This window comes from Martes martes (assembly GCF_963455335.1).
Source record: "Martes martes genome assembly, chromosome: 5".
Taxonomy (NCBI): domain Eukaryota; kingdom Metazoa; phylum Chordata; class Mammalia; order Carnivora; family Mustelidae; genus Martes; species Martes martes.
Window position 1 is genome coordinate 60,422,537 of NC_137892.1, and position 19,530 is coordinate 60,442,066.

The 19,530-nt window shown below is 35.6% G+C and overlaps 1 protein-coding gene across 4 annotated transcripts in view; it reads left to right on the forward strand.

Annotated features, from left to right (window-relative positions):
- Window positions 1-19,530, forward strand: part of SSBP2 (single stranded DNA binding protein 2) — a 298,558-nt gene that overhangs the window by 211,140 nt on the left and 67,888 nt on the right. For 2 of the 4 annotated variants that reach the window (XM_080804679.1, XM_080804678.1), the window contains exon 5: window positions 2,599-2,688. The exons of the other annotated variants lie outside the window; for them this stretch is intronic. In XM_080804679.1, coding sequence (XP_080660805.1) covers window positions 2,599-2,688 — 90 coding nt within the window. The remainder of the gene's footprint in view (window positions 1-2,598; window positions 2,689-19,530) is intronic. 4 annotated transcript variants of the gene reach the window in all.

The window sequence follows — 19,530 nt, forward strand, 5'->3', positions numbered from 1 at the left end:
ATCTTTATCTGAGCTATACATTTTGTTTCACTTTTAAATAATAGCTGAAAAATACCATAGGAAGCATATATAATGAAGAACTTTGAAGAAAAAGCTTACTACATACCTTTAAGCTATGTGGTTGCCAAAAAGAAAAAAAATAAAGGAGTCAATGGTGACCTGGCATTTTTGTTGAATTTTAATTTAGATGCAAACAAACGTTTTCTTCTCCTTTGGGGAGACAGAAGGTTTTTTTGATTGTTTGTTTTGCTTTTGTCTTTTGCTTTGAAATGTTTTTAATTATATTATTTTTTAATTTAAATTCAATTAGTCAACATATAGTACATCATTAGTGTCAGATGTAGAGTTCAATAATTCATTAGTTGTGTAAAACATCCAGTGCTTATCAGATCACATGCTAGGCAACTACAATTGAGGGAGAAATCACACCGTTGAATTACAATAAGAAGTTGCAGTAATTCACTGAATTCTATTTTGTTTTTATAAACCTGCTCAAAGTTGTAGTACACATTTCTGTAAAAGTATAGGTGAAGGTGGTTTACAAACTTGTCTCAAGAATGTTTCTATCCAGACACCTGGGAGGCTCAGTCATTAAGCGTCTGCCTGAAGCTCAGGTCATGATCTCTGGGTCCTGGGATCAAGCCCCACATCCGGCTCCTTGCTGAGTGGGGAAGCTGCTGCTCTCCCTCTCTTCCCCACTTACGCTCTCTCTTGCTCTCTTTCTTTCTCACTCACTCTTTAACTCTCTCTGTCTCTCTCAAATAAATAAATAAACTAACAAATAAATAAATAAGCCTTACCAAAAAAAGGTTTCTGTCCTGCGATTAATTGGAACAACGGTGACATCCTATGTCTAGCTCTAAGTACTGAGAGCAACTTCCCCATGACAGTAGTTGACTGTCAAAGGGCCTGATCAAATCTTCTTTCCTAGATCTAGCTATAATATCATATTTAAACTAGAAGAGAATAAATGTTTGGTGGTAAATTTTCTCTTACTGTAACACTGTGTGTTAAAATTTTACACCAGTTTAGTTCAAATGAAAAAAACAATGTGCCTTTCATTTTTTAAAAACATGAATGTGGATACATAAAGCAAAATAGAACAATATCTTGCAAATGGTAGGTATTCAAGTAACATACACTAATTAAATAGCATGTTTTTGCTTCAAATAGAATAACATGGGTGCCTGGGTGGCTCAGTTGGTTAAGCCTCTGTCTCTCAATTTATGCTCAGGTCTTCGTCTCTGGGTTGTGAGTTCAAGCCCTGCATTGGGCTCCATGCTGGGTCTGGAGCCTACTTTAAAAAGTAGTGATAATAAGATAAAATAGAATAGAATAACAGATTAATGTTTCATCCTAATATCTAAGAAATATTATTTGTCCTTTTCTATGCTTTATCAGAAGTTTAGAATTTTGGCATTCATAGGTAAGCAACATTTTAGATAACCACATATAAGTCTAGATTTCCACAGGATATACTGAAATCATTGGTCTTCATTATTAAAAACTGCTAGTATTATAGAATAAACAAGTTTTAGTATTTTTGTCAACTTAAATACCAGGAAATGTAGGCTACAGATATACTGATTTTCATCCTCTAATGAAATATTAATGTATGAATGAACACACTGATATATGGAGAAGGACAGTACAATAGATATACTAGATCCGTATTTGTTTTGAGTTCTTTTCATGGCAGGATTGTTGTATTCATACTGATCTTTCTTCAGCACATTTCTGGTCCCTTTGTGACTGTTCTTCTTAGTACTTATAGTATGTCTAACTAGGTAGAAGGATGACACCCATGGTTGTGGACTAGTGAGTGATATGCATTACTATTGTAAGAATTAAATCTAAAACCTAGATTTGATTACAAAAGTCTAAGTCAGAATTTTTAGTACTCATTTCATGAAGCTCTAGGGTTCCACAAAATAATTTGGAAGTAAAATAGACTGAGTTTTTCAACCTGTTTTTTTTTCCCATAATCTGTTTATATGAGACTAATCTCTCTAAATCTAATTCTTTTCTTTTATTCAGTCTCCTAATTACTTTTTCATCCTCACCACCCTGTTTTTGCTCTCAGTTATATTTTGGCTTCCAGTTGTAGCATATTAGAAATTGAATAATGTGTTACTACCTATAGCCAGAAAATTAATTGTTCTTGTTTATGACACAGAAAAGCATCTAGAAAAAGAGTTTTTTCCAACTTCTGTACCCACCATTTTTAAACTTATTACCTACATATATACATATTTGTTATTGATGTTACCATTTCAGATGCCTGTGCCTTCAATAAAGGATTGACTTAAAATTTTATCTTTTTGTCATGTTATTATTTGCATTTTATGTATCATTCAAGTATACCATCTTATTAAAATCCTATGATTCAAACAGTTTTAAAAGACTTGTTTAAACCAAATAACTTAGTAATATACTAAACTAACTGTTGTACATTAGTTTATCTCTGGAGTGGGGGAAATCACCAATAGTTATTCCTGGGAATGAAAAGCTTCCCTTCCTACAATCTTTGATCGTTAGTCTTTGGTATTGTGCCTTCGCTGTAATGACGTAGGTTTGTTTCTCCTTTATTCTTTGCAGAGTGCTGCAGCAGCTCCCAGCCCAGTGCTAGGAAACATTCCCCCAGGAGATGGCATGCCAGTAGGTCCTGTACCACCAGGGTTCTTTCAGGTACTCAGAGAAACGCTGACTAGGAATGTTAAGGCATAGGAACTCCTGCTTGATTTTACTTAAAGACATGAAGGAGAATGAGGCTGTTTTAACTCTGAAGGTAAACTTAATGTGTGCAGCCAACTCTTGATATTCAGAGATGGGTTATCTAGTATATGGATATTAGTGGAGAGATATAGCCCTTCCTTCCTATGTCTTATTTGTTGTCAAATTTTTATTCATGTATTTATTTTGCCATTTTCTTGTTCAAGTAAGGAAGAAAGGGAGTGGGAATGCAAACTGGCCCGTTAAGTTAATTGTGGTAAAGATGTGGCGGGAGAAGAGGCTAAAGATGAAGTTCTGGAATGATAGATGGATTTTAACTACCCCAGCTATCCCAATCTCCACAGACCAAAGATAATCAAGATTTGGCTGTACTTTCAAAATATGGCTAAATCACAACCTTTTCACTTATCACAATGATAGGCTATATCAAAATATTTTGATAATCATCTTTTTGGCTTTTAAGCTGGAGTTGTTATTAATATTATTATGTGACATTTTAGAATTGGATTTTAAAATACATATGCTGGTATTTTAAAATCTCAACAAGATCATTTATTTTAGCAATGATGATAATGATTTTAGAATTACAATACATCACTTTTAAATTTTATTGCATCTACATTTAATTCTACAGTTTTCTAACCCAAACTGATACAGATTCAGAAGTTTATTTTTTTTTAACCATGTAGTTAATTTTATAACATCTTTTGAGAAAATTAACAAGAACTTAGGAGTTAACTAGAATAGGAAGGCATTATGGGAATTAATGTAGTATGCTATATTGATAGTGAATACATTAGGTACTTACAAACTGATTTGTCACTTTAGTGTTTTTGTTTTTAAAGTCCTTGACAGTCACTTGTTAGTTAATCCATACCGTCATAAATGTGAAAATAGAGAAATAAAATCTTCCAGAATTACAGCAATTGAACACAAAGGTCTTAATTAGAACCTAGTACCAGCTCTGAAATGTAAAGTCCTTTAGGCCTTTATTCATACCACTACTCTATATTAATACCCAACTGGTCTAGAATATTCAGAACTCTTTTAGAACTCATATTCTGTCTTGAGGGCCTTTTCCTATAATGTAGCAACATTGATTTTTAACTGAGCAATCTCAATTTAAGATAATAATAGCTAACACTTATTAACTGCTTACTGTATGTCATGCTTTGTTCTAAATGTCTTACATATATAAAGTCTTAATTCCAACAGTAAGTCTAGGTATGAAGCATGTGTTATTACAGTTCTTATTGCGCAGATGGAAGAACGAAGCCTTAATATATAAGTGGAATGCACAAAGTCAGAAAAGTGACAGGGTCAGGATTTAAATCGAGGTTTTCTGGACTTCTGCCATAGAATTTACCTCTTAAAGTTCATAATTGATCATTATTCATAAAATATTTTTAGTTCATTTAATTTTTTTTCTCTCATGCTCTATTTCTCTTGCCAATGATGAATTAGAGTTAGGGAGTAAATTGAAAGGGTTTATTTACATGTAAGAGATAGTAGATGCTCTCTGAATGGCACTTTTAAAAAGAGGGGTGGGTCAGGAAGGGAGCTGAATACTATTAAGTTTAAGCAAAGATATATAAACCCATATATTTTCATCTTCACATTTTGTAAAATGACCCATTCTCCTCTTACGTGTCTTCTGCCTAATTCTTAGTAAGAGTAGTTGAAACAGACTTAACTTTGTTTTAGTTATTCTGGTGGGTACATACTTAAGAGTATGTAAGGTACATACTTACATACCAGCCAGGCACTGTGGTAGGCATCTAAAAATGAGTATGTTAATATGTACCTTCCTGACTCTCACTGTCTAGCCGGGAGGCATTATTAAAAATAAGTAACTGTAATGTAACAGGCTAAGTGTTATAACAGAGTCAAGTGTTATGTTCTGTGATGACCTAGAAGAAGAGCTGATAAGTCTACCTGAATTGAAGCTGGGAGTGGTTTGGAGAAAGTTTTCCAGGGGAAAAAAGCAGGGGAATGATATTCTAGAAGGTGGGAACAATGTAAGCAAAAGTCTAGAGGCCCTTGAAAAACATACATTGTGGCTAAGGAGAGAGAGATAGGCAATTAGAGTATAGAAAGAAAATAGCTGTATCAAGCGAGTAGAGTGTGTTCCTAGGGCATATCAGAAGGCCACCAAACCCAAAGTTGGGAGGTCATTTGTCAGGGAAATATTGTCAAAATAATAAATGAAATCCAAATTGGCATCCAAAGATGAGTTATGCAAAGAGGCAGGGAGTGAGAGAAAGAATATTCCAGGAAGAGGGAAAAGAATTTCCAAAGGCCCAGAGGGGAGAGGAGAGTAACGAAATATTTAAAAAACAAAACAAAACAATGGAGCTTACTTAGTTAAAGGGAGAGTGGCTGGTGATGAGGCTCCTACTGAAGGATTTCAAGCAGGAGAGAGGCATGTTAATATTTGTACTTCTAGAAAAATCATTCTAATGGCCAGAATTGCAGAGGGACTGGTCTAAAAGTAGGCAAGACTATTGAGGAGGCAGGTACAGTGATCTAGGTGAGATTTAATGATGGCCTGGACTAAGTGGCAGTGGGTGTGGAGAGAGATGAACAGATTTAATAGGCAAATAAATGCAGAGGGTGTGAGTAAAAGAATTCAAGAATAAAATCCTGGTTTCTGTCTCAACCTGGGCAGGTGGGGGTTTTATTTTCGAAATAGAGACCACAAAACGAATAGTAGGTTTGAGGTGGGACATAGGAGGTTCCTGTGGGACCTCCAGTTAGAGATACCCTTTAGACTAGTGAATATATGGGCTTGAAGCCTAAGGCAGTGATTGATCCAGGCTAGAGAAAAAAATTGCAGGATTACTGTCATATTAAGAGCACTCGAGTCCACGGGGGTAGATTAATTTTCAAGCCAGGAAGTACAGAATGAGAGAGTGAGAGGGTACACAGTGAACTCCAAAAACATTAACACTTGAAAGATAAACAAAGAACTTGTTAAAGGGAATGAATGCAAGGGAATCAGTCAGTTGACCATTTTAAGTAGCCCAAGGAAGAGACTTTGTGGACCTACGGAAGAGTAGTGGCAGTAAGATTGGAAAGAAAGAAGTGATTCATAGTTACGTTTGATAGGCTTTAGTTGATTAACCAAATTACGGTTAGTAAAGAAAGAGTTGGAAGAATCCAGGATCATTCTGACGTTCCTACTTTGGCCCTCCGGAAAGTTTTAATGTCTTTATCTGAGTTAGGAAAGATAGACTGTAGAAGAAGTTAGATATGTTTGAGTTTGGTACATGTCATTCCTCTTCATCCAGGGAGACCAGTCTAGCTAATCCCAAATACTCTTTTTCCCCATTCAACAAGCTTAATGTCCAGTCTCCCTAGAAATACCTCTTTGAAATATTGAACAAGTCATACTATCAGACTTTAAAAAAAAAGAAATAGGATGTTATTATCTTTTGGTACATATAATGATGGGACTAATCTACTCAAGAATTTCCTGAATATCAGCATTGGTTTCCTATGGGGATTGGTCTATACTTCAGCATAATTCTGGCCATAATGCCTATTGTTAGTGAAGAGTAGCTAACTTATATAAGTAAAAATAGCAGCAGACAATCGTAATTCAAGTCTGAACACCAGTTTCTAATTTAATCCCAAAAGATACTAACCTCCAAGAATTATCCAAAATATGAGAATAGTTTTGAATACCTATTCTTAGTGAGGAAATACAAAGCTTATTTGGAGTCAGCTGGAATGGGATGAGGCTAGGAAAAGACTGAGGCTATCAGAATGTAATTTAGAAAGAAAGAAAGAAGAAAAGAGAGAGGAAGGAAGGGAGGAAGGAAGGAAGGGAGAAACTAAAGAAAGAAGAGTTTGTAATTAGCACATAAAGCACTATCTTCACTAATTCTGAGTTCTACTCACTATATGATCATATTGTAAAATTTAGACTAGTGTCTATTTGTGACAGATATTGACATTGTTCATACTTAAACTTTGACATTTTTATTGAAATGCAAGAGCTTCTGTTGTTGAATGGTAGACCAATTAAGTAAAATCAATGGGAATAGTAGGTCATGCAAAAGGAGGGATCAGTTTAGTTAAAAAAAAAAAAAGCCATTTAAAGTAAGATACATGTTTATTTACTTGGAGTCTTTTATCAAGAGTGATTTGTATGCAAAATGCTATAAATTCTCAAAGTGACCTACCTACCATGGAACTGGTGAATGATGTTAGAACAGCTTTCTTTAATTAGGAAGTCTTGCTACTGGGTCAAGGGGAAGCAGTCAAAGTGGCCACAGATCTAACTAGAGTTTGGCAGTTTTAGAGGAAGAAAATGCATTATTGTGGTTGGTGTGAGTACACATAGCAGGCAATCAGAACTGACTCTATACTCTGAGTCTCCTGTCCCTGTGTTAGAATCTTATGCAAAATTCCATGGTATGCTAAGAAATATGAATTATGTATTATAAGCATCATTGTGCTATTTATTCATTTTTATATCATTCTCATCAAAAGACAGGCCAAGTTTGATTCCTGCAATTTATTGAATGGTAGCAGTGTTCCTTGAACCAATTAGATTTTCTTCTCACTTATATATAACAATGAAAATTGTTTAACAAAATGCATAAAATAAAACAAAGTCCTTCCTTTGTATTTAAAAAAAATTAGACTATTTGTCACTTTATGAAATTCTATAATTTTATAGATTTGAGTATCAGGAAAGCTTCTCTTGTGAACGTATTATAGCTTATATACTGCATTAAAGAAATGGGCATTTTTAAAAATTTCAACCAAGAAAACTTTACAGAGGTGAGAATACTTTATTTTTCCCTCCTCTTTGTCTTTACCACAAGAAAACTTTTAAGTAGAAACTCTATCTATTTTTTGTCACTGTAACTAAACATATCCATATCTTTTATTAAAAAATATAATCTTTTAGGAAGTGCTAATGTAGATACTTTTGAGTATATAACTAATGTGGGCTATGCTTATAAATATCTACTTTTGAACCCTGTGTAGCCTTTGGTTCATTTTTACCATGTGTTGTGTTTTGTCTTGATTTTTATCTTGATAAATCTGCTGTCCTATACTCACTAGATCTTCAGTTTTCTTAACTGAAATTGTTGAAAACTAATAATACATTGATGTTGGATTATAAATGTAAGGCTTGGACATCAATAAGATTATAAATATTTGTGAAAGATAGAGTATACCAAGCAATTTAGTTTCAGACTGAGGCGGTCATCCATATTTTAAAGTCAAAAAGGATAGAAACTCTGATACTATAGAAAACATGCAGCAGGTTTATAAGTCACGTTTTGCTTTGCAGGCATAATGTTAGCAATGGGAAAGCTGCTTTGCCATCTAGTGGTGGTTTGTAGATATCTCTACTTTTCAGGGTGTATTTTCCATAGGTTCTATTTTTAGCAAGACTGCACTGTAGCAAGCTGACCTAATGCTTTGACATAATAATCATGCAATAAGAAGAACAAAAAATAGAAAGAAATCTTTCCTTTTCTCCATGGTGTTGTTATTGACCAGAAAAAAGCTCAGTATAGATGACATTCATAAAGCAATGAAGATAAAAACCAAGCTCAGGGGAATACAATACTCTTGATACTTAAAAAGAATCAAAATGAATCAAAAAATGAGAAAATATAATTTTTTATTTTAACTGTCTAATGATCTTGAAACTGAAAAGAAAAAACAAAAACAACAAAAAATGAAAAAACATTTACAAGTCCTGGTTAAATATTTCTTGAGCTGATATTTAATTTATTTCTGGAAGTAAGTCCTACATTTCGAAGATACCTTCATAACTCAGCATACTCATCTGTTCTGCTAGTCCTTTTTTTTTTTATTTATTTAGAGAGAAAGCGTGCATGTGTGGGGGGGGGGTTGAATGGGGTGAAGGGGAAGGGTGGAGGAAGGAATAGAGAGAGAGAGATTGGAGCAACTCCCTGCTGAGCACGGAGCCTGATGTAGGGCTCCATCTCATGACCCTGGGATCGTGATGGGAGCCAAAATCGAGAGTGGGATGCTTAATTGAGTGAACCACCCTCGCACCCCTGCTCTGCTATTCCTATTTAAACTTTTATGCAACCATTCTGTAATCAGTTATACCCTTTTTACCCTGTTATTTATACATATAATTAGTCTACATGCTTTCTCAGTTCCCTTTTATTATTAATCTTCATATTGCCTTTACTCCCATTGGTTTTTCCTTTCCTCTTATCCTTCCTTACCATGGCTGTTGGATAGTTAGTTTTAGGAAATACTCTATACCAGGAGAACTCCCTTTCCCTCTTCCTGAAAGTTGTAGATAGCATCTCTAATCTTAGATAATAAGCCAAAAAATTCGTTAGTATGTCTTTCCTTAGTTTGAATGAGTATGGTACTGAAAATCTAGAGTAGACCTGACTTACTGAACTATAACATTGTCAGTACGCAGAGTTTAAAAATCCAGACATTAAAAATAGGAGTTTTTCAGAATTAAATACACTGGGATTTGGAGAGTGGAGGTGGGGAAGGTTGCTTATTTATCAAAGTTCAAGACATAAAAATTAAGGTTAATTCTCTTCAAAATGTAATTTTGAATCTTAAAGAACAGAGATTCTAAATATCGAAAATAGAACAAGTTTTTCTCTAATTCAGAGATAAAAGCAGTCTTAAAAAAAAATAAAGGTGCCTGACAGCTGCTGGCTTTGATAATGCTTTCCTGCAGTTGTGGTAATAGTTTTTCTGGCCTCAACTATTAGAACAAATTAAAACTGCTCAGCTTGAGTAACTAAGTAAGCTCTTTCAAAAATTGCAGTTTCAGACAACTAAAGATCCTACAGCAGTAGCTAGATGGACAGAGAGCAAAGAAGAAAGTATCAAGGCTTCAGAGTCTTTACATGGGTTTCTCGGTAGAATGGAATGAAATCGTTTTCTGTTAGAAAACCCTACTTTATTTGTTTATGTATCAAAATGAATATTTAAGAAAAACTTAGCTTGGCCACCCTAGACCAATATTGGTTTTCCTTTTACTTTAATCCTGCTTCTGCTAGCTAAAGGTGTTAGGATATGTAGTATGAAGCAATAAAGTATTATATTTTAAAATTATATCTGTGATAAGGGCTTATGTATTTTTCAGCTAATTTGAAATTACAGTTTTTCTTTTGAAAAGATCTTATTTTGAAAATTCTCCCCAGAGTGCTTGTTTTTATTATAGCTACTTGGAGGAGGGTGAAGAATGGATAGCAAATTGCAAATACACAAAGGCAATTTATAACAATTTTAGTTTTATTTTATGTTGGTTACAGAAACAAAGTGGCCACCATTCTTTGGGAAATTAAAGATAAGAATGGGTGGGACACTTGGCTGGCTGAATTGGTGGAACCTTCCACTCTTGATCTTGGAGTTGAGTTCAAACCCAAGGTTGGGTGTAGAGATTATTTAAATAAATAAAAAACTTAGAAAAAAGAATAAAGATGAGGATGGGTTATTACATATATTTACAAATGCCCTCTATGGGTGGGATAGATTTGTTTTAAGTATACATTAGGATATCGTGAGCTTTTCTTTTTTTTTCAAGATTTTATTTATTTATTTGACAGAGACAGACAGGGAGTGAACACAAGGGAGCCTGATGCGGGACTTGATCCCAGGGCTTGAGATCATGACCTGAGCTGAAGGCAGATACTTAACCCACTGAGCCTCCCAGGTGCCCCTGCCCTTAGCCTTTTTGAAAGATAGCTTATCACTAGGTGGTGTTCAGAAATAATTTATCTTGTATCTATATGAGGAGTTGACAAACTTTTTCTGTAAAAAACCAGGTAGTAAATATTTTAGGCTTTGGAGGCTTTGAAGTTACAACTACTCAACTCTGTTGTTGTAGTGTCCTTATAGTGTGAAGCAGCCTCAGACATTATGCAGCATAACTGTTCCAGGGAAGCTTTATCTACAAAAGCAAATGGTAGGCCACACTTATTGGGTGAGCCATAATTTGCCCCCCACTAGATAGTTTCTAAGAAATCTAAAGCGTAAAGTTGGAACAATGTCCCTCCAAGTGTTTTCTGTGCAGTACTGACTTGAGAGCCCTGGGTGTCAGCCGACGAATTTTGGGGGCTAGGGAGTGAGGCAGGAAGTCTTTTGTGTTTTTGTTGTTATTTTTTTGTTTTTAGCCGCTGGGTCTTACAAACTAAAATTTGAGAACCACTGGCAAAGATGGCTGATGACATACAGCACCAAACATTTACTACAGCTCAAGGAGGTGGGTGGGGTAGGGAGGTGAAGGTTGAGGGAGTAAGCCTGCAGGCACGCAGCTCAGTGAAAGGCAGGCTCCTAGAGATATGACTGGAGCCTACAAGGTGGGGTGCCATTCCAGGGCAGGCTGCCTAGCTTTGACCTTGGGCCACCTGTGCTCCCTATGGATTTTTAAAAAAAGATAAATAGAAATCCCTGCTCACAGGGAACTTAGAGTCTATTAAGGGACAGAGTAACAAGATAAATATGATATATTAGATTGTGATAAGGACTAGGGAGAAAAATGAAACCTGAAAGGAAAATAGACATTACTGCCAAAGTTTTAGACAGGGTAGCCAGAGAAGTACTCCTCAAGAAGACACCCTGTTTGTAAAGACCTGAAGAAAGTGAGAGAATAAGCATATGACATCTGCGGGGAGTGTTATAGGCTGAGGGACAAGCAAATGTAAAGCCCCTGAGTTCAAAGCATGACTAGCTTTTTCCAGGGACAACAGAAGGTCCAGGTAGCTAAAATGTAGTGTCTGCTGGGGAGAATAGTTTGATATGAAGTCCTAAATAATAGAAAGTAGCATTTTGTAGGTCGTTGTAGGAATTTTGGGTTTTACTGTGAGTGGAGGGTTTTAATAGTCGTATTCTGGCTGCTCTGTTGAAATTAGTTTATAGGAGGGAAGGGTGGAAATAGGGAGACCAATTTGGATGTTGCTGAAAAAAATTTTTTTTTAATTTCTTTTCAGCGTAACAGTATTCATTGTTTTTTCACCACACCCAGTGCTCCATGCAATCCGTGCCCTCCCTAATACCCACCACCTTCACTTATTTGTGGAGCATAACAAATAATATGGAGGACAAGGGTAGATGGAGAGGAGAAGGGAGTTGAGGGAAATTGGAAGGGGAGGTGAACCATGAGAGACTATGGACTCTGTTGCTGGAAATTTTTGACAAGAGATTGTTATGGGTAAGGTAGTAAGAGTGGTGAGAAGTGGTTGGATTCTAGATATATTTTGAAGTTCAAGCCAACAGATATTGGTGATGGTCTAGAAATGTGTCGTGAGAGAAAAAGACAAATCAAGGGTGACTGAAAGTCTTTTGACTTATTCAGCTGGAAGGATGGAGTCGACATTTACTGATGTAGGTCACACTTCCAAGAGGAGGTAAGAGGGGGAGTACCAGAAGCTTAATTTTGAACTCGGTAAGATTAAGATGACTCGTAGATATTCAGGAGATGTTGAGCAGGGAACAGCCTATCCCTCTGCAGTTTTGTGGTTCAGCATTGGGCTAGAGTCATTTGGAAGTTATTAGCATGTGGATAATATTTAAAGCTATGAGCCTGGATGAAAACCTCAAGATAGTGAGTACTGATAGAAACAAAAACCCCTGCCATGGACCGAATGCACTCGAATGTCAAGAAGTCAGGGAGATGAGGAGGGACCACCAAAGAAGAATGGGGGGAGCAGTCCAAGAGAGAAGAAAGCCAGGCATTGTGCTATCCTGGAAGCCACATGGAGAATATGTTTCCCAAGGAGGGGAATAATCAGCTGTGTCAAATGCTACTGATAGTTCACATTAGTTGGGGAATGACAGTTGACTGTTGTATTTAACAAAGAGGTAACTTTTGGACTTGATCAGGCCAGTTTCTGTGGAGTGATGGGCATGGAAGCCAAATAAACGTAGATTTGGGATAAACTGGAGGGACAGAAATTGGAGACAATAAGTGTGCCCAGCTCAGAGTTTTGCTTTATTTTTTTAATTTATTTTTTTTAAGATTTTATTTATTTATTTGACACAGAGAGAGGGATCACAAGGAGGCAGAGAGGCAGGCAGAAGGGGTGTGGGGGGGGAAGCAGGCTCCCTGCTGAGCAGAGAGCCTGATGTGGGGCTCCATCCCAGGACCCTGGGATCATGACCTGAGCTGAAGGCAGAGGCTTTAACCCACTGAGCTACCCAGGCACCCCCAGAGTTTTGCTTTAAAGGGAGAGCAAGAGATGAAGCAGTGGTTGGAGGGGGAGGAAGGGGAGGCCAAAGAAATGGTGCTGGGAGTGAAGTGTTGGCTATCATCAACTGTTCATCCCTGCCGAGGAACAAAGAAAACAGCTCTGCTGGTGCCTTTAAGAAGCATATAGGCTCGTGCCAGGTATCATCCCTTATAAGCAAACAGGTATAATCTTGAGTAGAAGATACAATGCCAGGAAATAGAGTAATCAGAACACTAGGATGCTTGTCAAGAAAGAATAAAATAGAATTAATTACTTTGAGTGCTTGCAAATGTAAATACTACCTGTTTTCTGTCATTTTTGTATTCTGTACATTCCACTGACATCTGTAAATATATCTTCCATTTGAATTTGTCTTATCAATTTTGTGTACCTATATCTATTTAAGACTTATATATCAAAATGTGTATTTTAAATTGGAGATGGAAAAATAACTTCACTTTCTGCAATTTGCAATTTGTGCAATTAATATACATGCAATTAATATACATTAGTCGAATTAGTAAGCTCTAGTTTCAAAACAGACTTTTTGGTACATTAACAATTGCTATAAAAACGTGTTCTGTAGAAAGATTATTCTATAAAGTTTAGACATGAGTTGTGTAACTGTAAGTATAGATTTTATGTTTATAGGAAAGTAACCAAGTGAATATGAGAGTATCATTTCATTTTTAAGGAAAGTAAATATATATATATAATCTGCCACTTGTATTAGAAGACCAAGACCAGGGGCACCTGGGTGGCTCAGTGGGTTAAAGCCTCTGCCTTCAGCTCAGGTCATGATCTCAGGGTCCTGGGATCGAGCCCCGCATCGGGCTCTCTGCTCAGCAGGGAGCCTGCTTCCCTTCCTCTCTATCTCTGCCTGCCTCTCTGCCTACTTGTGATCTCTGTCAAATAAATAAAATCTTTAAAAAAGAAACAAGAGAAGAATGTGTTAAAAAAAAAAAAAAGAAGACCAAGACCATAGCCCAGTTTGTTTCACATTCTTACTGCTATTTGAGAATTTGAAAAGACTACTGCTTAATTAGTAGAATCTTCTCTACCATATTATCAGAAGGATAAGAAAAAAGTAGCATGCTTTCCTTCCTTCTTCCCTCCCTCCCTCCCTCTCTCTTTCTTTCTTTTTTTCCAATGGTACATGTAGATAAATTAAAATACCTCTCTTCTGTGGCACATTTAGATGGAAGTATGAATATAAAATAGGGAAAAGGAAGAATGGAATACTTTTACATTCTTTAGTGAAAAAATAAGAGTGGTTTTTAAAAATGATTGTTATAGCTTCCTTTATAAATTATAAATTCCAAACATGTTTTTTCATACCCATATTGTAATTTTTTTAATGCATTAAGATGGGCTGATCTGTCTGGGACTTTGGTCAGTAGTGGGAGGGAGTACGGAGCCAGATTCAGCTTATGTAGGACTCCAGCTACTTGTGTCACAGACAACAACAACATAAAAAATGTGTCTATATGTATTTGTGAATATAAATTAATCTAAAACAAATTATTAAAGCTTTTTATAGAATGGTATCAAACTATTATAGCTTAGACCAACAGACAGCTTGGTCCCCATTCACAGTCCAGAAGTCCATTGCTATACACCTCTAATATATGTAATGAAGGCTTGAAAAATAGTCTTATCTTCTTGAAAAGGCCCATAATGTGAGTGAGCAATTTTGATGCTTAGACTAAATCCATATCAAAAGAATCAACCTGCTTATAAGACTGTGCTGAATTGGATTAGCCTTACAAAAATAACATCTAGGAAGCTGGATCTGGTAATACTTTACAGTTATTTTATATGAGTTATTTTAATTAAGTGTTGATGATGATAGAATATGTAAGATGTATGGGAGATAAGCTACATATTTATGCTTATCAGCAGAATGCGCTAGCACAAGTATGTCATTTTGTGAGCTAAATTAGTTTAATACTAGTTGGAATTAAAATGTGTTAATCAAGAGTGTCTTATCCACTGGGGTGTCAGTAATGTCTGATGGAGGTTTTTATGGAAAACAGAAAAGAAACTAAACAAATTAAGATATATGAATTGTAAAGTAACTTTGACGAAATTTATTTGATGTATAATTTATGCTTCATTACTTTTCTACAGAAAACTCATGAAGCATCTCATGGAATTATAAAAATTAAAATATGTGAACATTTTTACTATATGAAAGATGGCTGTGGTAAAATGCAGAAGTCACAACACTAAAGATTTTTCAAAATAATATTCTCAATATTTATTATTGATAGAACATGAGTTCAAGAAAGCACAATTTAAAAAGAAGATTTACTTCTAAGTGAAATAGAGAATTGAAAAATAGAGACTAGAAATCTATCTAAGAAAATGTGAGGTGTCTGGGTGGCTCAGTTGGTTAAGCATCCAGCTCTTAATTTTGGCTCAGGTCATGATCTTGAGGTTGTGAGATCAAGCTCTGAGTCAGCTCCATGCTAGGTGTGGAACCTGCTTAAGATTCTCTCTCTCCCTCTCCTTCTGCCCTTTCCCACCTCCTTCTCTTAAAAAAAAAAAGTGAAATATATAAAGGAAGATCTTGTACAGTAAAGAGAACTGAATTAACTAAAAAATGGTCACAGAGCAAGTAAAAGGAAATTTAGTGTTTAAAGGAATGTTTATGCTTTGGGTAAAATCTTACAGTGAACATATTTTTATTACCTTTCCAGGACTATAAAAAATAATTAGAACCTGCCATATTTAACATTTCCAGAAATTTTGTTGGGGAGAAGTTTTTCCCTTGCAAGATTCTAGAACGATTTTCATGTCATAGAATTGTTTCTTACTTATTCCCTTTGTCTGCTTAAACAGTACATAAAAAATTTCAGAAGGATTAAATCTGTCTAAGGCCATAACTGCACAGGACCAAGTAGATATTTGGTCTACATGTAGTTAATATAATATTTTTCCTGCCTGTATGTCACCTTGCAGCTTATGTTTTTGCCTAAATGGTGACAGAAGCAGATTATTTTTTGGCAAATAACTATTTTCTTAGATTTTGGGTTAGAGATGGTTATGGGCTAAAGACAATATGACAAGACAGAATGTTTAATGTTCTTACTAAAATGCTGAGCCTTTCTTAATGGAAAGAAAATACGTAGTCATCTTCAACATGCCTGAGGATTCTCTCTCTCTGAATAGATTCCAGTCTAAAAAGATGAGGTAGGGTCCTTTGTGTAAGCGCGGCTCTGTAGGAGACAACTGAGAACTGACCTGCAGTGAGGAATTGATAGCCCTTCTCAAGGCTGGTCTTCGCTTCAGGAAAAGTTCAATTAAAGTACCACACTTTTCTTTTTTGTTTTGCCAACTTATATGTAAATTAACCTGACATCCTTTTATAGCAAAAACTGGCTACTAAGTACTTCCAGTTTGTAAAACTAAGAAACATTTTTGTCAAACCTGACACCCCAGAAATAACAAAAGAAACCTGAAAGGAGTAGGAGGGGGTAAAAGGCCTTATTAGTCATCTCCATGAGAAATTCTCTTAGATGTTGTTGATAGAGATATTGTAATTATAATTCAGCATCTTCTTGGGGTCAACACTTCGTTCCTTACTGTTTTTATTATGTCCTCTGGAAGATATAAATTATCCTACTGAAGCAAACAGGGTTTTCCCTTCTATACATAATCGATAAGCATGTACTCACTAAACAAACCAGCTAATCCTGTGGCTTCCTGTTTATAACAGCAGGAGATAATCACCTATTTTTGTTTTTTAAGATTGTATTTATTTATTTGTTTGGGAGAGATAGAGGGAAAAAGAATGAATGAGCAGTGAGGAGGGGCAGGGGCAGAGGGAGAGAGAGAAGCAGACTCTCCACTGAGCAGGGAGCCCAATGCAGGATTCAATCCCAGTACCCTGTGATCGTGACCTGATCTGAAGGCAGACACTTAACTGACTGAGCTACCCAGGCACCCCGAGGTATCACCTATTTTTAACAAGACACATTGATCAGGTGAGAGTTTATGCAAGAGAACCAAACTTTATTCCATCTTTGGCTGTTTTCTTCCATCAGTGTTGTTCATTCACTTAGTCAATGAGCCAGCTATGGAACCAGCCAAATATTTATTGAATGCAACTCTGTACATTCTCTCTTAGAATGTGCTAACTGCTTCCTTTCCTTCCTCATGAACCTCATTATAAGTTATCAGATTATAATGAACAGTTTGATTATAATGATGATACTCTTCTAATAACACCACACTCATTTATCACCATTCTGTTCTCATCTTCTATTGCCTTTTGGCATGTGACTTAAAAACACTAATAAGTGGATTAAAGACAACATATATTATCAAAACTCTACCAAGAATATGTAAGAAAAGAGAGCTAGAGCTTACTAAATTGATTTTATTTCAGTTGTCGCATTTCTTTTAGTTCAGTGAATCAAGAACACAGGCTACTTAATGCTTTATATGCAAATTAACTTGCTTACCTGAAATACAACTGCCTTTTCAGCTTTTCCTGGTTGAGTGGTAGCAAGGGTAAGGAATTCTGCATTAAGTGAATGGTTGCACAGTTGCTGGGGGGCCGAGGAGGAAGTGCCAAGTCAGGCAATTTATTTATGGTCAGTTGGTCATAAGAATGAAGTATGTGTACCTGCCTTCATTCCATAAAGGTATTACTGTAGCAAGATGTTATCTCTATAAGAAAACTAAAATGGCAATTAAGAAATTTGGTCTTTGGTTTCCTTTTACATAAGGAGGTTGACCTAGTAAACTCTAAAAAGTAAAACTTTGTGCTATAAAATACATCCAAAAGTTATATCCAAATAAAATTTTATGAGTCAGATTTTATTATAATTGTACAATATAAAACTTTAAAACTTCAGTTGAGTAATTCTGTGAGGAGGTCATTTTTTAAGTGAGCATTTTTGAAATTATTGTCAGTTCATATTTTCTAAAACTTGGTAATTGTGTTCTTTCAGTCATTTTAAAAGTTACTATTTTTTTCAAAATTAGAAGCAAATTTCACATGAATAATTTTGTCCTCAGAAAAGTTCAGTTACTTTACATTAGGTAAGTCCTGTAAAATTGTGTTTTAGAACATACCTCAAACTTCTAAATGTTACATTTGTCCATTCTAAAGAAATCGATATTTTTCTTCTCTTCTTCATTGATTTATTCTAAATTGTGCTAATAAAATAAAATATAGTACATAGAAAATTGTATATGTTACATGTATAAATAGTATATAGGAAATGCTTAAGTGGCATTTTAAAGAAGCTTATTTTTAATGATTTTAAATTTTCTTTATTATCAATTTATTCTCAGAGACTAATACTTAAAGACTTTCTAGGGACACCTGGCTGGCTTAGTTGGTAGAACATCTGACTCTTGATCTAGGGGGTTGAGTTTGAGCCCCAAGTAGGGTGTAGAGATTACTTAAAAATAAAGTCTTTAAAAATAAATAAATAAAGAGTTTCTAAAGCCATATTGAGATATTTAAAATAAGATATAAGGTGATTTGGGCACCTGGGTGGCTCAGTCAGTTGGGTGTCCAACTTTTGATTTTGGCTCAGGTCATGATATTGGGGTTGTGAGATCCATTGCTGTGTGGGGCTCTGCAGTGGTTGTAGTGCCTGCTTAAGATTCTCTCTCTCCCTCTGCCCCCCACCCTGACTTTCTCCCCCTGGGGAAAAAAGAGAGAGAGAGGGAGAGATAAACTGATTTATATATTGCTGCATCAACTTTAAGAATTCTTGGAAATACCAGCTTTATTTTATGGATTAATTACCTTGACGTTAAGATAATTTCTTGCTCTGGGGTGCCTGGATTGCTCAGTCGGTTAAGCGTCTGCCTTCACCTCAGGTCGTGATCCCAAGTGTCCTGGCATCGAGTCCCATATTGGGCTCCCTGTTCAGTAGGGAGCCTGCTTCTCCTTCTGTCTCTCTCATGAATAAATAAATAAAATATTTTTTAAAAAGATAATTTCTTGCTCTGATACGGTTTTGTGTTTTTTCCTCTGAAGTGGGTTTCCTTCATATCAGGGCACACATTATACTGCAGTGCACTGAGTCCTGTAGGAAAACGGTATGAGCGAAGTGCTAAGAAGTCGAAAGAGGAAGAGCCTATAGAGATTCTTCAGAGAGGGAGTGACATTTAAACTGTCCCTAGGGAGATTAGTAGAAATTTACTTGGCAGAGAAAGGAGAATATTGGGTAGTCTCAAGAAACAGAGAATATTCTGGTGAATAAATCATGGTTATATGTTTTCTAAAAAAACTATTAAAATGTTAGAAAATATTATGGTGACTGATGGTAGCTGCACTTGGGAGCATAGCATAATGTGTAAACTTGTCGAATCACTGTTGTACACCTGAAACTAATATAACACTGTACGTCAGCCACACTCAAATGTAGTTAAAGCTATACTAAAAAAAAAAAAAAAAAGATTTTTAAAAGAAAATATTACAGTTAACATTTGAGCAATGTCTCATGTAAGATTTGATCAAAGATATTAAAAGAAGTTAAGGCTTAAAGTGGTTCTTAGCACCTATAATTTCAGGATAAGTAAGTTATCTTATTTTTTTAAGTTGAATATTTTTATATATATGTCCCCC